We start from the raw sequence: 16,138 nt of genomic DNA, 5'->3' as shown, positions 1-16,138 counted from the left end.
GCTGTGCACGCAGCGGCAGGAGCTGCCCTCCTGCGCCCCTGGACGAGCTGCCAGGCTCTGATTGTCCCATGACCTGGACCAGCCAGGGCCCATTCTTGGTGAATGGGGCCCTGGCTAGGCCAGGTCATGGCAGTGCAGGAAGGAGTGGGGCAGGGGCAGGAGGTGAATGATTCCCCCCTGCCCCACTCCTTCCTGCACTGTGGGGGGGTCTTGATCTGCAAGCCCAGTCACAAGGCTGGGCCAGGCTACACTCGGGGAGGGCAGCCGTGGCACTGGGAAGGGGCTACGGGAGGGGCTGGAGCCCCCCCAAAATTTGCTGTAGCCCCCCCCAACTCCTTCCCAGTGCAGCCAGGCCCAACACCCCTGCTGGGAAGAGCCTGGCACTGCCCTGGCCCCAGCCTGCAGTGGCCCACAGCCCTCCCTGCCCAGCCCTGCGTGCTGATCCAGGGGCACGTGCCCCCCATGCCCTCCTTGGGCTGTGCATAGCGGCGGTGCTGGGAGGGACAGCCGAATGGGGGGAGCTCGCATGCAGCACCACTGCTGCATACCACACCACTTTGCCATGGCTGGCCTTGGCTCCGCGGGCTGCTGACTGGCCCTGTGCCCAGCCAATCGTGTGCCACTGGAGGGTGGGCACAGAACACACTCCTTCCCACCTCCCCCACTCCATTCAGACCTGTGGAGGCGGGGTGGGGGCGGGCAATTGGGAGAGTGAGCTGGGGCGCAGGGGAGGGGAGGCACTGTGGTGTGCTGTGTGGAGCCGCCGGCACCCAGTGCATCCCTTTTCCACTTGCCTGCCCACTCCATCCTCACCTGCCTGTGTGTACCCCCTACAACTTTTCTAAGTACCTGTGGGGGTACATGTACCACCAGTTGACAACCCTTGGTCTAGGAGCTCACGAGAGCCAAATAAATTAACCTCTCTGGCACTGTTGGATCTCTGATGGAAGGGTGCTGTACTGATGTCTGACATATTTATTTGTGTACAACCTCATTTATTCTCAGTGTACTGATAGTACATAGCTGTGTCTGGGCATTTTGTGAGGCAGGGAACATTCATTAGTCTTTCTTGCTTGAATTGTGCATTAACAGCCCAGGACAGGTTTGCTTCTAAGTGGCTGGAGGCTGCTCGGGCCCCGCTAGCAGGTAGAGGTACACCGATACATCAGTCCAATATCGGATTGGCACCAATATAAAGAAAATTTACTTTATCAGAAATCGGCTTTTTTTGCTTGATGTGGTCACTAATGTGGCAGATAAATGCCCTATGCATCTGTGCAGCCGCAGCATATCGGCTAATACAGATCCAATTTCCAATACACAGCCCAGCAGCTTGAAGAGCAGTGTCCAGCTGGTAAGTCTGTTGTGGTAGAAGCGGATGGGGGAGAGAATGGGAATGGGGGTGGGGTGCAGATCAAGGCCCCTGTGGTGAGGGAGGGAGTGGGGCAGGGGCAGGCGCTGCCCAGCTGGGGTGGGGTGGGGTGCAGGATGGAGCCATGACTCATCCGGCAGGTGCAGGGAAGGACGGCAGCTGCTGCCGCTGCACGCATCCTGGGAGGGCATGGGGGGGCATGTGCTCCCAGATCTGCGTGGGGTGGGTTTGCCACTGCAGGCTGGGGCTGTGTCAAGCTCTTGCTGGTGGGGTTCTGGCTGGGCTGCACTCAGGCCAGGCAGTGGTGCTGGGAGAAGGGTTTGGGAGGGGCTACAGTGAATTTTGTGCTGGCTGCAGCCCCCCCCAAACCTCCCTCCCAGTGCTGCTGCCGCCCACCCTGAGCAGAGCCTGGCCCAGCCCCTGCCGGGAAGAGCCCAGCACAGCTCAGGCCCCAACCCACAGCGGCAGGGCAGCCCACCCCACCCTGTGCAGATCCAGGGGCACATGCCCCACCCCCATGCCCTCCTGGGGTGTGCACAGCAGCGGGAGCTGCCCCCCTGTGGCTCCATCCCGCGCCCTGCCCCAGCTATGCGGCACCTGCCCCAGCCCCTTCCTCACTCCCTCACCACAGCGACCTTGATCTACCCCCCCCACCCATACCCTTTTCCTTCCTCCTCCCCTTCCACTGCAACAAACTTCAAGCTGCTGGGCTGCATATCGGAAATTGGATCTGTATCAGCCGATATGGCTCCTTAAAAAATCAGCTATCGGTATCAGTCCAAAAAATCTCTATTAATGCACCTCTACTAGCAGGGGCTGCAGCAGCAGAGGCCATGAGCTCTGGGGGCTGCATGTACCCTCCTCTCCCCACAATATTGATGTTTTCCTGTCCCCACATATTGTGCACTAGGACACACCAACTCACTGGTAGCTTTGTGGCTGTGAACACCCCAGCTGCACTGTGCCACCCAGGTACCCTGGGCTACAGGGTTCACTGGGCAGGAAAGGCAAACTGGAAGGAGGGGGAGCCCAGAGGCTGGAGCTTCCTACCTGCTGCTGCAACTTCCTACCTGCTGCTGCAATGAGGGGTGTGATGGGCAGTTTAACTCATTATGAGCTGCCAGTTGCACAGCCCTTTTCTAGAAATATCCTCTTCCCCACTTTTGACTTCTGATAGGTGCTTAGGGGAACTAATCTAAATTAGGTTTTCCCATAGGACACTCTCTTGCAGTTGGTGACTGCTGTAAATAGATTTGCTCCCATCCCCTGGCATACCTGCTGCATCACTGTCTGCCACATCTACTTAGGGAGCTCATGAAATAGTGTCATTGGGGCTCTTTAATTTTAGGCTGGGGCCAGAGGATACCTGAAATGTGTGAAAATCAGCTACCTAGGCAGTGACTGGCCTGTTCCTTTTAGCCAAGCAGATCCTTATGTCTTCCAAATTTGGGCATCCTAACCCCATACTCTCTGACACTTTTTCCCTCTAGATGGGTTGGTGAAGAGGTTGGAGGAGTTGGAAAGGACTGCAGAGCTGTACAAAGGTAAACTGCCCTCTTCTGTTAAGCATCTGGATTGAGGTGGGTAGAAAGGATAAGATACTGTATCACAGTTGCATTATTTGTGTTCTTTTTTCCTCTGACTACAGGCTTGACAGAGCACACCAAGGGTCTTCTTCGAGCTTTCTTTGAACTATCCCAGACACATAGAGGTAAGCAGACTGAAAGAGCCTTGTTACAGGCTGGATCTTCATCAGAGGTGGGGAATGGAAGACTATTATCATCTCAAAAATTATTATCGTGTTAAACCTTGGAAACATTAGACTTAGTCCTCATTTGAATGTATGAGCACCACACAAAGAAAAATAGATTCTAAAGACATAAATGAGGAAATGGAACATTTCCTTCTGAACTGGTATTGAGCCCGTTTTCTGTCCTGGTGTTAGAAGGCACTGTGCTTCTAGGCATCACCTTACGAGAGAGATGAGTGTGGCTCTGAAAACCCCGGTCTTAAACAGTATTTGTACACATACTTTTCTGTCCCGCAGTGTACTGGAGATCCACCACTTTGGAGCTGACTTGCTTAATTGAGTCTGCTGCGCCCGTGAGCTGAGGTGAAATGCACATCAGTGCACAAAAAATGGCAGCAGTGTGTTCTTGAACTAAAGCATCTTCAATGCGTTTTAGTTCAAAACCACACCGCCACCATTTTCTCAGCACTGATGCACATTTCGCCACTTATACAACTGCAAGCAGCACCTGGCACTTTTGAAAGCACCCAGCACTTGCATGTGTAAAAATGCCCTAAGGATCATGTGGCACCCTGTGGTAACAAGATTGTTACCCTGCTCCCGGCCACATGCATCTTATTTTGGGCAGAGGTTGCTTTTGATCATGAACGATGCATGCCCTTGGTAGCTGGGGGGCACGGCAGTGGTGGCAGGAGTGGGGTGGCAGTAGGTGAGGGAGCTCCTGCAGACGTCGCCTGTGCTGTTGGCGGTTGACGGGTGGCAAGCGCCAACCAGGGGTTGGCGACGACCCGCAGATGCTGCCAAAGGCCAGCAGCCATTGCTGATCATCCACAGATGCTGCTGGCAGGGTGGGCGGCAAGCAGTGACCACCCACAGGTGCCGCCAACAGTGTTGGCGGCACCTTTTTCATAGGGGGTGCACTGCCACGCTCAGGGGGTGCACATGCATCCCTACGCATCGCCAATGTTCTTGATGGCAGGCCCCTTCTCCATCTGCATTAATTATTTTCTTTACTCAGCATTTGGAGACGTTTTCTCAGTCATTGGCGTACGGGAGCCGCAGCCAGCTGCCAGTGAAGCCTTTGTGAAGTTTGCAGATGCCCATCGCAGCATTGAGAAGTTTGGAATCCGCCTTCTGAAAACCATCAAACCGGTAAAGACCCAAACTGTAGGCTGGGGATGGGCTTCAGCACTGAAAACGGAGGGAAGGATGGGAGAAGATGCTAGAAATGCAGGATCTGGATCTGGGGGGTTGGTTTTAAAAACTGTGGTACAGTACAGGCAATTAAATATGACACTTCAGAAGTGTTCCTTAAAGGAATTGTCTAACTCAGTGGTGCTTAAGCTTTTGGCAGTGCAGGCTAGATGATTGGTGTGGGGCTGGTCCAAGGCTTGGGTGTCATGACTGGACTCCAGGGGCCTGGCCCCAGCCCCTGCTGCTTGCCCCCTCCCAGTTGTCATGCATTAGAGGCCTGGCACTGCTCCCCTCCTGGCCCCCCACATCAGGATTGGGCCCTGGGGCCTGACCCCCCCTGACCCTATGGTCTGGGATCAAGCACCTGACTGAGTGTACAGGGCCTGGGGCTCCCCATGCATCCATGGTTTGGAGGTTGAGCACCCCTGGTCAAGCTACAATACTTTATGTAAGACAATTTTCTTAGTTAGTATGAAACCTTCCCTGTTGTCTGACTGTGGCAGTGCATATTACCCCTTCTTAATGCCCCTGAACTCAACTGTCACACACGCATACACAACCGAGTGTGCCTATTCTTCTCTTTGATGGCCAACACTAGTTGAGTAGGTAAATCTTCAGGGTCCAGTCATTGCCCTTGGCTGAGGCTGTCAAAAAAAAAAGTACTACTTGTACAATCAGACCAGTGGTTTTAGTGATATGGACACCTGTCCTACCATGAAGGAAGCTGAGAATGCCTAGTTCATGGTATACATGCTGTCAGTCTCTTTTAGTTCTGTTTTAATGCATCTCTTCTTCCTCCTTAGCCCAACTACTATACCAATTACTTTCATTAACTTGTATAGAGAGGTTTATATTATCTCTGGAATAGGCACAGGTACAACCACTACTGCAGTCAGTTTTGGTGTCCACAGTTTCAAATGTACTGTATTTACCCAAATCCAAGAAGACTTTGAATTAAAGATGCCCTGTCCACAATTGCATAACTAGATACATGGAAAATTATAAATAATATCTTCTGCTGGGTCTTTCCTCCCCCTGCCCTCAACACTGTGTGGTCACTTCCAGCTGTGAGCTCCCTTCCCTGCCAGATGAGCCATTTTGGCCTGGGGCAGGCAGCAGCTCAGTTTCAGTTTTAGCCCAGAATTGGGGGCCAAAGTCAGAGCTAGGCCATTACCTACCCTAGGGCTGTAACTGAATTTAAGATGAGGCCTTTTTTTTGCCCCCATGCTACGTGGGGAAGAGATGCATTTTGGAGTCAAGTAAAGATGGTATGTTGATGCATATAATTGAAAACAGTTCAGGCAAGAGTGAGTGAAAGATTAGGAAACATACATTAGCAGGAGAGCTCTAGCTTTTTGGCTGAGCAAAGAAAATGTTAAGGAATTAGTTCATCATACTTTAAGTATCTACCAAGGGTTCAGTGCACTGATATTGAGTTCTTCAGCCCAGCAGACAAAGGTATAACAAAATTGAGTGGCTGTGTTGCGGGATGGGTCTCCAGGGATAGCCGTGATGCCCCTAGGGCTCCGTGACCGTGCCAGTCTTGCCTAATGGGCACCCTTTTCCTCGCCTGCCACGTCTTGCTGGTAATTTATAATATAGGGAGGCTGCCCTCAAGTTTGTGTTTGGATTCGGTCCTGATGGACCCCATTGAACCCTGTGGGTTCTTGGACCCCTTTTTGGGTCCTGCTCAAAATGGATGCCTCATGGGACACCCTCAGCCGTATGGGCTAGATGCATGGCTCCAAAACCACCTGTTTACCATGCCCCAAGCCTCACAGATGGTATTTAAACATTGCTTCTCTGGGGGCCTTGATATAGCTCAGCCTCCTGTCATCACCCGGGCTCTCTGCAGCCCTGTCTCTGTGCCCCACACTGGTGCTGGGCTCTGCTCACCCCCTTTGTCACTGCACCCCCTGGTGCTGGGGTCCCCACACTGTAGTGGGCCCCCAATGAGGCCTCCTCCTTCCCCAATAGCCTCAGCCTGATCCACCGGTTTATAAACAGCAACCAAAATATGGGCCCTTGGGCTATAACATAATACAAGCAGTTCAGGGTGCGCTCTGTCCCTTTAAAAGAGTCAAGCTTCCCCCCAGCACTAAGTGCCTTGTAGGCCAGGGTACCTGGTGAGCTGCTGGAGCCCCATTAGCCCTATATGCAGCATATCAGGCAGCCACAGCATCTCTGGGCAATTCTTCCCTGGAGGCCCCTTCCCTTGGCTACTGCCAGAGGACTAACTCCTTCTGGGCTCAGCCCTGGGGTTTATATGTGCCCAGGGCCCCGCCTTCTTCCGGTTAGCTGACTGGGTGCAGGTGCAGGCTAATTCCCTTGTTAGCCTGCTGCCATAGTAACCTGCCTGTGGGGTTGCTGTCTAGCTCTTAGGGTCCTCTCCCTAGGCAGTTTCTGCTCTTAAAGGAGCAGGCATCTTAGTGCCCTGCGACAGGCTGTAAACTGAAGTTATGCAAAATTAGTCATGAAATTAGGCATGCATTTTTAACTTTTGGAACAGTGGACCAGGAGTTGCGGTTGATATTCCATCACGGGCAATTTTTAAATCAAGATGGGATTTTTTTTCCCCCAAGAGTTCAAACAGTAATTAATTTGGAGAAGTCTTATGGCCATGTTGTACAGGAGATCAGAGATCTGTGATCATCACAGATAGTTGTTTTAGGTCTTATTATTTATGAATCATTGTTTTCCCCTAGATGCTGAGTGACTTGAACACATACCTGAATAAAGCCATTCCTGACACAAGGCTGACGATCAAAAAATACCTGGATGTCAAGTTTGAGTACTTGGTGAGTTCTTGCTTTTGACAGCTCTGGAGAAATTGCTTCATAGAATTATAGCATGAAGACACACAAACTGGGAGAACCTCTGCACTTCTGACTGGCTGATAACTGGGTGGCAGTCTGCTCTGGGTGGTGGTGGGAACTTATTTTAACCCTTTGTATTTTGTGTGTTTAATCCTTTATAGTCTTACTGCCTGAAAGTGAAAGAAATGGATGATGAGGAGTACAGCTGCATTGTGAGTACCAAAACTACAGCAGGTTGTGTTTCTGTAGCACTTTTGTGGTTGCAGACAAGTGTAGGCAAACTTGTGTTCACCTGCATCCATGGATATCTCTACCTTGTGATGAGCACTTTTAATAAACAAGTGTTCAAACCTGAAGGTCTTCAAGTGCGATTTAAAAAAAAACAAACTGGAAGCAGTAACTTTTGTGGAACACTAGTGCCATTGCACCCCTTTGGAACCAACCTTCTTTCCTGTATGTGTAGTCAGGACAGAAGCATACAAACAAGTTTTTATAAGGCAGAGGAGGAGTTGGCCTTTTCAACATGTTGATTGCTGTTCAGTAATTGTCCATGTGCATGCTTCTCCCCTGTGGTACAGAAAAGGTAACTCTTGGTAATTTTACCCCTCTTTTACTGAGGACCAAGCTGCATCAGACTAGGTTTTATTTACTGTGGGGTAAGAGTGCCCATGTAGCTGAAGAGAAATTCTTCTGAAATGAGTTTTCCTTAAAAAACCAACTTTTAGAAACATATATTTAAACCAGAAGACTTCCTAAATCCTCACACTGCATAGAAAATTACTCTTGGTGTTAAATACAGCTTTTTGAATTTTCAGAGTCCTTACCTAATCCTTACCATCACCTTTATAAAAGTAAACATCTCAAGTTTCCCCATCTGTAAACAAAAGATGTGGCTTGTCCCAGGTCAGTGTTAGAGTCTGGAGCTGGGGTTAAAACAAGTCTTGGCTCTGAGTGCTGTTCTCAGATGACTAGACAGTGCTGCCTCTCCGGTAACTAGTAAAAGTTGAGTAACTGAGCACCCAATGACAATATAACATCTTGCTATAGAAGAAGAGAGAATCTCTCAGCAGAATGTTTTTGCTGGGTTTTGGCACACATTAAAAAGAAGCATATTTCAAAACCATCAGCACAAGAAAGCCTGAGTGTCATTAGAGGGCACTATGCACTTTGCTTGACATACTCTAATCCTTTCCTCTCAAAAATGCTATGGGACAATTCCATGTGTGTTAATAATTCCATGTGTTGGGAAGGCAGGAGTCACACTCTTACTGATGCAAGTTCATGCATCCAACCTGCATTTTCTCAGTCCCTCAGATGTGGCCCATATGGAACCTGCATGCACATACAGAAGCTAAGCCTCGAGGATTAGTCCTGCTGGTTTCTACATTAATGGGTCCACTACCAAATCCAGTTCAGCACAGCCAACTCTTCTTACTTCCTGTTGTTACTGCTTCATAACTTTTGTCATGTAGAAGCCTTTGCAGCCATTTTAACTGTTGGCTGTCCTAAGATAGGGTGCTCAGAGCTCTAGGCTCTTAAGTCATTAATTGTCTAGGAGTCCATAATGTTCAGCAACTCATGAATGGTTTCACTGCACCCAAAAGGGCTGCTGTCTGATTGGTTTGGTGACTCAAGGTCCATGAGCTTCCATCAGTATAGAAGCTCTGTAGAAGCAGACCCTTTCGTGTGCTGCTCTTTGGGAGTCTCTAAGATAGTGTGGTGGTCTTGGCAGGCACTGGGTGAGCCCCTCTACAGGGTCAGCACTGGAAACTATGAATACCGCCTTATCCTACGCTGTCGCCAGGAGGCACGCGCACGTTTTGCCAAGATGAGGAAGGATGTGCTGGAGAAAATTGAGCTGCTGGACCAGAAACATGGTGAGTGTCACTGCCTTTGCCCGCAGCTTATGGGGGTTGGTGTAGGACTCATTCTTTGTTCTTGGGTTCTTTCCTCATCTTAGCTGAGCAAACTTGTTGCCTGCATCTCAGTGACCTTGTCCTGTCTGGTTCTGTGTTCCTCCATGAGCCCTTTTGTTACAGGGTTTAGAGCATGAATGTGACTGCAACACAAAAATCTTTGGCTAGTCAGAGAGAGGAAGACTTGGTTACAGCCTTTGTATGTGGGTTTGGATGTGAAAGAGGGTGGGGGTGGACACAATGGCAAGTCACTGAACAGATGAGACTATTTCTCCTTCCCACACAATCTGCTATATCCTGCACTGATTCACCTCCCCATCCGCTCTACAGTGCAGGACATTGTGTTCCAGCTCCAGCGCTTTGTCTCTACCATGTCCAAGTATTACGATGACTGCTATGCTGTGCTCCGGGATGCTGATGTTTTTCCCATCGAGGTGGATCTAGCACGCACCACCCTGAGCTATGGTCAGAAGGATGTCTTCACAGATGGGGCAGAAGAGGAGGAGGAGGATGGTGGAGACAGGGAGGGCAGTAGGAAGGAGGAAGCAAATGGTGAGAAGCTCATCGATGATGCCTGAATAAGCTGATGTGGCAGCTGGAACAGACATGACAGAGACTGATAAAATCTATTTTAATGGCAGTTCATCCTCTGTGATTTTATATATAAAGCCCTGCCTGGGATGACTGTGCTTCAGGGGTGAGCAGATGGGTTGATGTGGTCCAGCCTCTGTCTGACTTCTTCTCTCCCTCTTTGCTGTGTTCCACCTCCCCTCCCCTCTAATTCCATTGTCAAGTCAGATGTGGAGGGGAGAGGGTTTATAGTCTAGAAACCCTCAAAAAATCCCACTTCCTAGTGCACCATTCCATTAGCAGAGGGGCTACTACAGAGTGTGCAGGATATGCTGCTGTCCCTCTGCTACTGCTTGCCTATGTAAGCTAACAAAACAGCACTGGGAGAGGGATGGCTATGGATAGTTGGAAAATGCCCCCTGGTCTTTTCTCTCTACTTGTATAAAGGGTAGTCAACCAGATCACTCACCTCATTATTGACCAGTAGGGGCAGAGAGGTTTCCTCTGCCAACACTCCCAACTTTTTAGCCTTATTTATTTACTAATTTACTGCCCCCTGAGGGGGAGAGTAGAATATTGCCCACCTTTCCCAGTAATTCTACTGACTAGTTTACCTTGCTTCTTCTGTCCCAGAAGAAACAGACAACCATCGTGTGCTGCTTTCTCCAAAGGATTGTGCCATCTTTTTTCAGGAAATTGGAGTTATTCCTGTATGCAGCATCACCCTTCCCAAGGAAAGAGAGGACCCTTGTTGTTCCAGAAGAGAATCCTTTTCACCAGCAGAGAGGCAAAGGGCTAGCTTGTAGAGACCAGTGCAGAAAGGCTCATAGACTTTGATGTGGAGTCAGGGGATTCTGGTTGGGGCATTCCCTCTCAGTCATTCTTCTCTTGTATTTGCTCATGGTTGGCTTTAACCAGATGTGCTCCTTCCAGACACAGTACCTTCTACGTGCACCCTTCCCCTTGAGCCTGTGTGAAGGACTATATATCCAATTTAAAACTAGGGAAGACATACTGTAGCCGTATAGTAGAGGGGGCAAGAGCCTCAAAACTGCGTGGAGAGGACAAAGCAGAGATGTTTAAACACAAGAGAGTAAGCAGCCATACTAAGCATAGAGCTTACTGCCACCTGTCGACTCTCCTTGTCCTTCCTTACACAACCATTCTGTTACCCTTACAGCATTGCTTTCAGATCAGAGAGCTTAGCCAGACCCCATGGCTAATGTCCCTCTCACCCTGCCTTGAACAAAAGGCAAAAAGAAAAAACTTAAGGTGAGCGTGGATCCTATTGGACCCCACCACTTTTCTCTCTCCTCTTGGGGAATCTCAATTCCATGAGAGGGCCTTTGGTATTGGCAGCTGGCAATAATACCTGTGGCAGGGTCTTTGAGGGTGATGGGTTTAGCTTCTTCCCAACCCATAATGATGGCAGTGAGAGAAGCTATGCAAGAGCATTAATTTATGTTGTATATATTTCTTCTTATTTTGTTTATGGAATCTCTTATCTTCTCCATCAGTGCCTGGGAGAAGGCTGTTTAGGGCCAGGCTGCTCTGGAAGACTTGAATGGGTTGTAATGTGTTTACTGATATCTGTAATAAAACACTATGTTTATTTCTTTTTCTTTTTTAAATCATTTTAGTGGTTCTGTCACTTCTCATCCCTTTACTATAGTCCTAAGGTGAGAGATAAAGTGTCTGAATTGTCCAAGTAGCTTTTGTCGCATACAAATTGTTAGCTCCTTAAACAGAGCTGACATAATGGTGGTGGCTGCAGTATGAGCCTGCTTTGCAAATAAGAAGTATGATGTACATAGGGCATTTCTGTGTATACTGCTATTCCATGCCCTGCTGTGACTTGACTTAGAGGGCCATCATCCATCTCATAAAACACAGTGCTCCATATGTGTCTCATCCTATGGTACCTTCTCACGTATGCCACATTAGCTGCCACAGCAGAAGCCTATGCTGATATTGAAGCCCTGCCACTGAAAAGTTGCCAGCTGTGCCAGACATGCAAAGTAGCTTATAGGAATGTGCAAGACAATTGCAACTGGAAAGACTGAGTGCCACAAACCCACTTGCTGCAGTCATATTCTGCCCATTTCTGGAAACTTGACTGGCAGAAGACATTGGGAAGACTGCCTTGGGAATAGCATATTGGGAATATTGTGGCACCAAGTCTCATTTAAAAAGTTATTCAGATTAGTTCCTGCTTATGAGCTAAGCCATTACTTATTCAGTGGGAAGTAAAATGAGCAATTAATGTAATCAAAGAACTGGACCAAATGTGTAAAGGAGAGAACTCCAAATGAGTGAGCATAGGGGCACAGGTCCTGAGTTATATGCTCAGTGCAGCTTAACAAGCAAAGGTAGAGGAGGCAATGTACTACTTTTGTGATGCTTGAATTCTGAGGCTAGGAAGAAGGGTGCTTGTGCCCAAAAGCTTGCAAAGAACAATTTTTCCAACTATTTAGTTGGTCTAATAAAAGATAGTACATCTACCCAAAGAACCTTGTCTGCCTGTGAAGCTAGGTAAGATACTCAGTAAACAACAGCAGCCCCTGGGCTGTTTCCAAATTATAACTTTTTCCTTTTTCTTTACCCAAGCTCCTTTGCAGAGAAGCATGTTAAGTTGGCATTAAAAGAGGGCTGGCTGTATGGTTAGAATCTATGGGCTGAAACTTAAGTGAAGTGTCCTGTCGGCTGAGTATTGAGAATAGGTTTGCTCTGGTTAGTCTTGGAATAGTCTTGCCACAGATATGCTGACAGCTCTTGCTCTCAAGTCATTTAAAAGCAGATGAACCAGACAGTACTCCAGAGAATGTTCAGAGAGGATCCTTGATGGGCAAGGAAGTATACTAGGTAATGGAAAGTCTCTGACATCTTCTATACCAGTTCTACAAGGGTTTGAAAGCTTGACACTTGGCTCAGACGCATTTGAGTGCATGAAGTAAATTATCATGAATTCAGGGCCAGCAGTCTGAGACCATTTGTCACACAACAAGGAGGTAGCAGTACCACCTGCTGCAGTTCAGCCACAGAGGGAGGAAGCACAGCTTTGCTAGTTTATTTGACCCATTCTATTCCCATCTCTTTTTCTAAAACTGTCTTTGTTGCAACAGATCAATAGCACCTGTGAGTAGGTGCCTTGATGAGAAACAGCTGGAGCAAGACTTGTTTTCTTTCCCCTTTCCCATGACCCAATTCCTCTTCAGATTGCCTCCACCGAGTCATGCCCTGAGCCTGCTGCCTTCCACTCCTCTATTCAGTTTTTGATCCCTTGATGTAGCAATAGGTCCTGCAAGGTGCTGTCATAGGGCATGCAAGGTGACACAGTTCATGAAACTGGAAAAAAGGCTTTGACTACAGGGGTTATGAGAGACCCAGTCTGAAAGCGGATTAAGTGTTGTTTAAGCACGCCAGGGAAGATTGGTCTCTTAGAATCCAGAAATCCATCCCTTCAGCCTGGGGGCCCCAAGCCTGATTTACTACTTGCTCAAACACCGTAATTCAGTGTACCCTCTGGCTGCTGCATGTTTTTCTGCTGTAACATTGAGTCCTTTGTATAAGGGGTTTTCTTTTTAAATAAACACCAAGCCCTTGTGTACTATTACTCTGGAGTTGGATAATCCCTTGGAACATGGCTTGTCTATACCTGGGCCCTGAAGAAAGACCACCCCACACTGCCAGCTATTCCCATCACTTGCCAGCTACCCTCTCCCACACCCAGTTTAAATCTAGCAGGTGCAGCCTTTAGGGAGAGGGCTTGCTAATATTCTTTCACTTGAGGTCTTACATCATAGAGGCTGGCTAGTGGCATTTGGTTATATAAACTTTTCCTTCCCTTGCACTCTGTACTGAATTACTGTTCCAGACCCAATCCCCCACTGCCTCCTTGCAAGAGAACCATCACATCCTTCCTATGCCATTGGTTCCTGCAAACATGGCCTACGTAGCCTCAGTCTGGGGGAGAGGCAAGTTCATCTTAAGAATATTGTGCATTAGTTTCCTCTGCCCTTCTACAGCGTGTGGACCTTGGTCTGTTTTGTCCTGAGGCAGATATGAGAGACACTGAAGACAGAGCAAACAGCTGGAGATCATATTGTAAAGAGTAATTTTGGTTTATTGGGACATCGTAGATGGGAAAATTAAAGCCCACTGATTGCCTTAGTTAACTTTAAGTTTTCCAGGGTCAGTTTAGATAGCAAGAGAGCTCCTCTGAGCTTGTGTGAAAGATCGGTGGATGTGCAGCATGCTGTTAAACACATCACTAGATATAACATGTCTCTACGCATATACATTAAAAATTGTTAACTCTTAGATTCTCTCCTGTCCTTCTCGCACACATTTTCCTCCTCGCCCCAATCCTTTTCCCCATATTCTTCCCACTTACATAGTTGTCTGCAAACCAGACCAATCCAGTGCTTTAGCACTGTCTGTCTATATTCCTCCATCCTGGCTTTTAAATTCCTAAAAACTCTCTCTCTCTACTGTTTGGTTGGAGCTGCATCTGACTGACATCAATGCCTCCCCATCACCCTCAGGCCGCCCAACTGCATCCATGCTCTGATCCTCCCTTAAATGGTTCACAGCATCACTCCCCACAATGAGGGCACTGTTGGTGCTGTGGGATTGTTGGTGGTTGTCATCTGCATGGTCTTCTACTTCCTGTGCATCTGACTCTGCCTCTTCTGTGTCACTGCCAGCACCTGTGGAAGAGGTCTTTGCTGGTGGAGGTGTCTTTTTCCCCCGATTCAGGCAGCAGTAGCTCACGACGCCCAGGAAGAGGGAGGAGAGTACAACCTCCGAGCCAGCCAGGTAGAAGATGACCTCATAGTTCTTCAGGGCATCCACCAAGCGTCCTGATAGTTAAAGAAGAAATAAGTCAGGTCTCAGACTGTCAGGGAGCTGTTTACATTGGCAATAATAGGTTTAAACCTCAATCCATTAGTTTTAGCTGAGAAGCAACTTCTCAAGGAAATAAACTGCAGCTGCATCTCTTGGAATATTGAAAATTACTCTTCACAAAGCTGTTCAAGGCTGGCTGGGAAGGACAGACAAGATGTGATCAAAGAGGTGAGTTTGTAATTCTACTTTTTGTTAAGTTTTTCATGGTTCCGCAAGTGTTAAACAATTGTGGTGATGTCATTTGGCACTGCTCCTGTCTCTCTCAACAATATTGAATGCTAGATGACACTAGAAGACGTTGTTTCATTTAACTAGCAAAATGATGGTGATAAGGTTGTAGGATTGTCATTTCTAAATGCATCAGTGTGATGAACAGTAGGGAGGGAGAAGAGCTGTTTCAGCTAAAGGACAATGTCGGTGCTAGAATAAATGGCTATAAACTGACAGTGAATAAATTAAGGGTGAAAGCTAGAAGGTTTTTAATCAGTGCACTGAAGTTTTGGAACAGCTGCCTAGTAGGACCACTGAGGGCAAACAAATAACTAGCTACATTGAAGAATAACCTTGAATGGACCCTTATGAAAAGGAGTAGAGGGACTAGGCTCTGACCCAGGAGGTCCTTAGAGGTCTATGTTCCCATGACTCAAAATGGGCAATGAGGTCATCTATACTACAGTAGAATGCTTGAAATCTATGTTGGGTCTCTGAATTGTCCCCCAAGGTATTACTTGTGGGATACAGCTGTGGAAGTCCTCAGCACATGCGATTTCAGGCTGGGTGTAGAGTAAGGGTAGCAAAGGGCAGTTGCAACAAAGCAAACTTCCTCATCTCCTCAGCTCAGCAGCCTGAGAAGCAGCTAAATAGGATTATGCCAAACAAAGTGGCATTGTTAAAACCCAGCTTTCACTTCATCTCTGCTCCCGTCAGACTGGGTTTCCCAGCAAATGCAAACTTCCCATACCATCAGGCCCCTGCAGCTGGATTCTCTCCTACTGCCTGTAGACACAACATACAACCAGGGAACAATTTGGTTTTGCTACGGTTGGGGCTGAAGGCTGCATTCCAGTTACGTTGCATCGTACATACTAGCTGCTCCTGGCATAAAAAAAACTGTCTTGTGCTTCTGTGCTCCAGCAGCCCCAGCCCCCTCCCCCATCCTCTCTAGTGTTCTTGCTCTGCTCCAGCACTATGTACTGATCAAAGTACTCGTAACCACCTCCCAACTAAGATGGACTATCATTCCAAAAGATGCATTTCATTGACATATTGAATACAGAGCTTGCTACATGTGGCTTAAATTCTGACTACTTGTGTAACACAGGCTGTACTTTAGGGGCCAACATTTTTGACAGGCATATCCCAAGATAAGCCCTGTACTCCCCGAAGTGCCACTGTGATCCCCTTCCCCTGTTGCTCTGCCCTCTCTTCCTTGCATTCCCTGCTCCCTCCCACTCTGTTGCATGCCATATTCAGAGGCTACCCACCCCTGGACTAGATGATCTTAAGGGCACCTTATGGCCTGAATCTGAGGGAAAAACAAAGGGGTTGGGGATAGGACAACTTTCTCTCTCCCCCTTCCTCTTTCTGCTCCTCCCATGGCCTCCTCTTTCCC

At 48.2% G+C, this 16,138-nt stretch overlaps 2 protein-coding genes across 4 annotated transcripts in view; one reads left to right on the top strand and one right to left on the bottom strand.

The window, feature by feature from the left end:
* PICK1 (protein interacting with PRKCA 1) overlaps positions 1-13,221 on the top strand; it is a 21,022-nt gene extending 7,801 nt beyond the window's left edge. For all 3 annotated transcript variants that reach the window (XM_006025942.3, XM_006025943.3, XM_006025944.3), the window contains exons 7-14: positions 2,863-2,916; positions 3,021-3,083; positions 4,141-4,274; positions 7,022-7,114; positions 7,294-7,344; positions 8,865-9,009; positions 9,379-9,600; positions 10,252-13,221. In XM_006025942.3, coding sequence (XP_006026004.1) covers positions 2,863-2,916; positions 3,021-3,083; positions 4,141-4,274; positions 7,022-7,114; positions 7,294-7,344; positions 8,865-9,009; positions 9,379-9,600; positions 10,252-10,424 — 935 coding nt within the window. In that variant the 3' untranslated portion in view covers positions 10,425-13,221. The remainder of the gene's footprint in view (positions 1-2,862; positions 2,917-3,020; positions 3,084-4,140; positions 4,275-7,021; positions 7,115-7,293; positions 7,345-8,864; positions 9,010-9,378; positions 9,601-10,251) is intronic.
* Positions 13,222-13,675: 454 nt separating this feature from the next.
* SLC16A8 (solute carrier family 16 member 8) overlaps positions 13,676-16,138 on the bottom strand; it is a 14,279-nt gene continuing 11,816 nt past the window's right edge. The window contains exon 5 of the mRNA XM_006025941.2: positions 13,676-14,480. Coding sequence (XP_006026003.1) covers positions 14,089-14,480 — 392 coding nt within the window. The 3' untranslated portion in view covers positions 13,676-14,088. The remainder of the gene's footprint in view (positions 14,481-16,138) is intronic.

Source organism: Alligator sinensis, unplaced genomic scaffold, assembly GCF_000455745.1.
Source record: "Alligator sinensis unplaced genomic scaffold, ASM45574v1 scaffold215_3, whole genome shotgun sequence".
Taxonomy (NCBI): Eukaryota; Metazoa; Chordata; order Crocodylia; family Alligatoridae; genus Alligator; species Alligator sinensis.
This window is presented reverse-complemented; position numbering and strand designations above follow the sequence as displayed.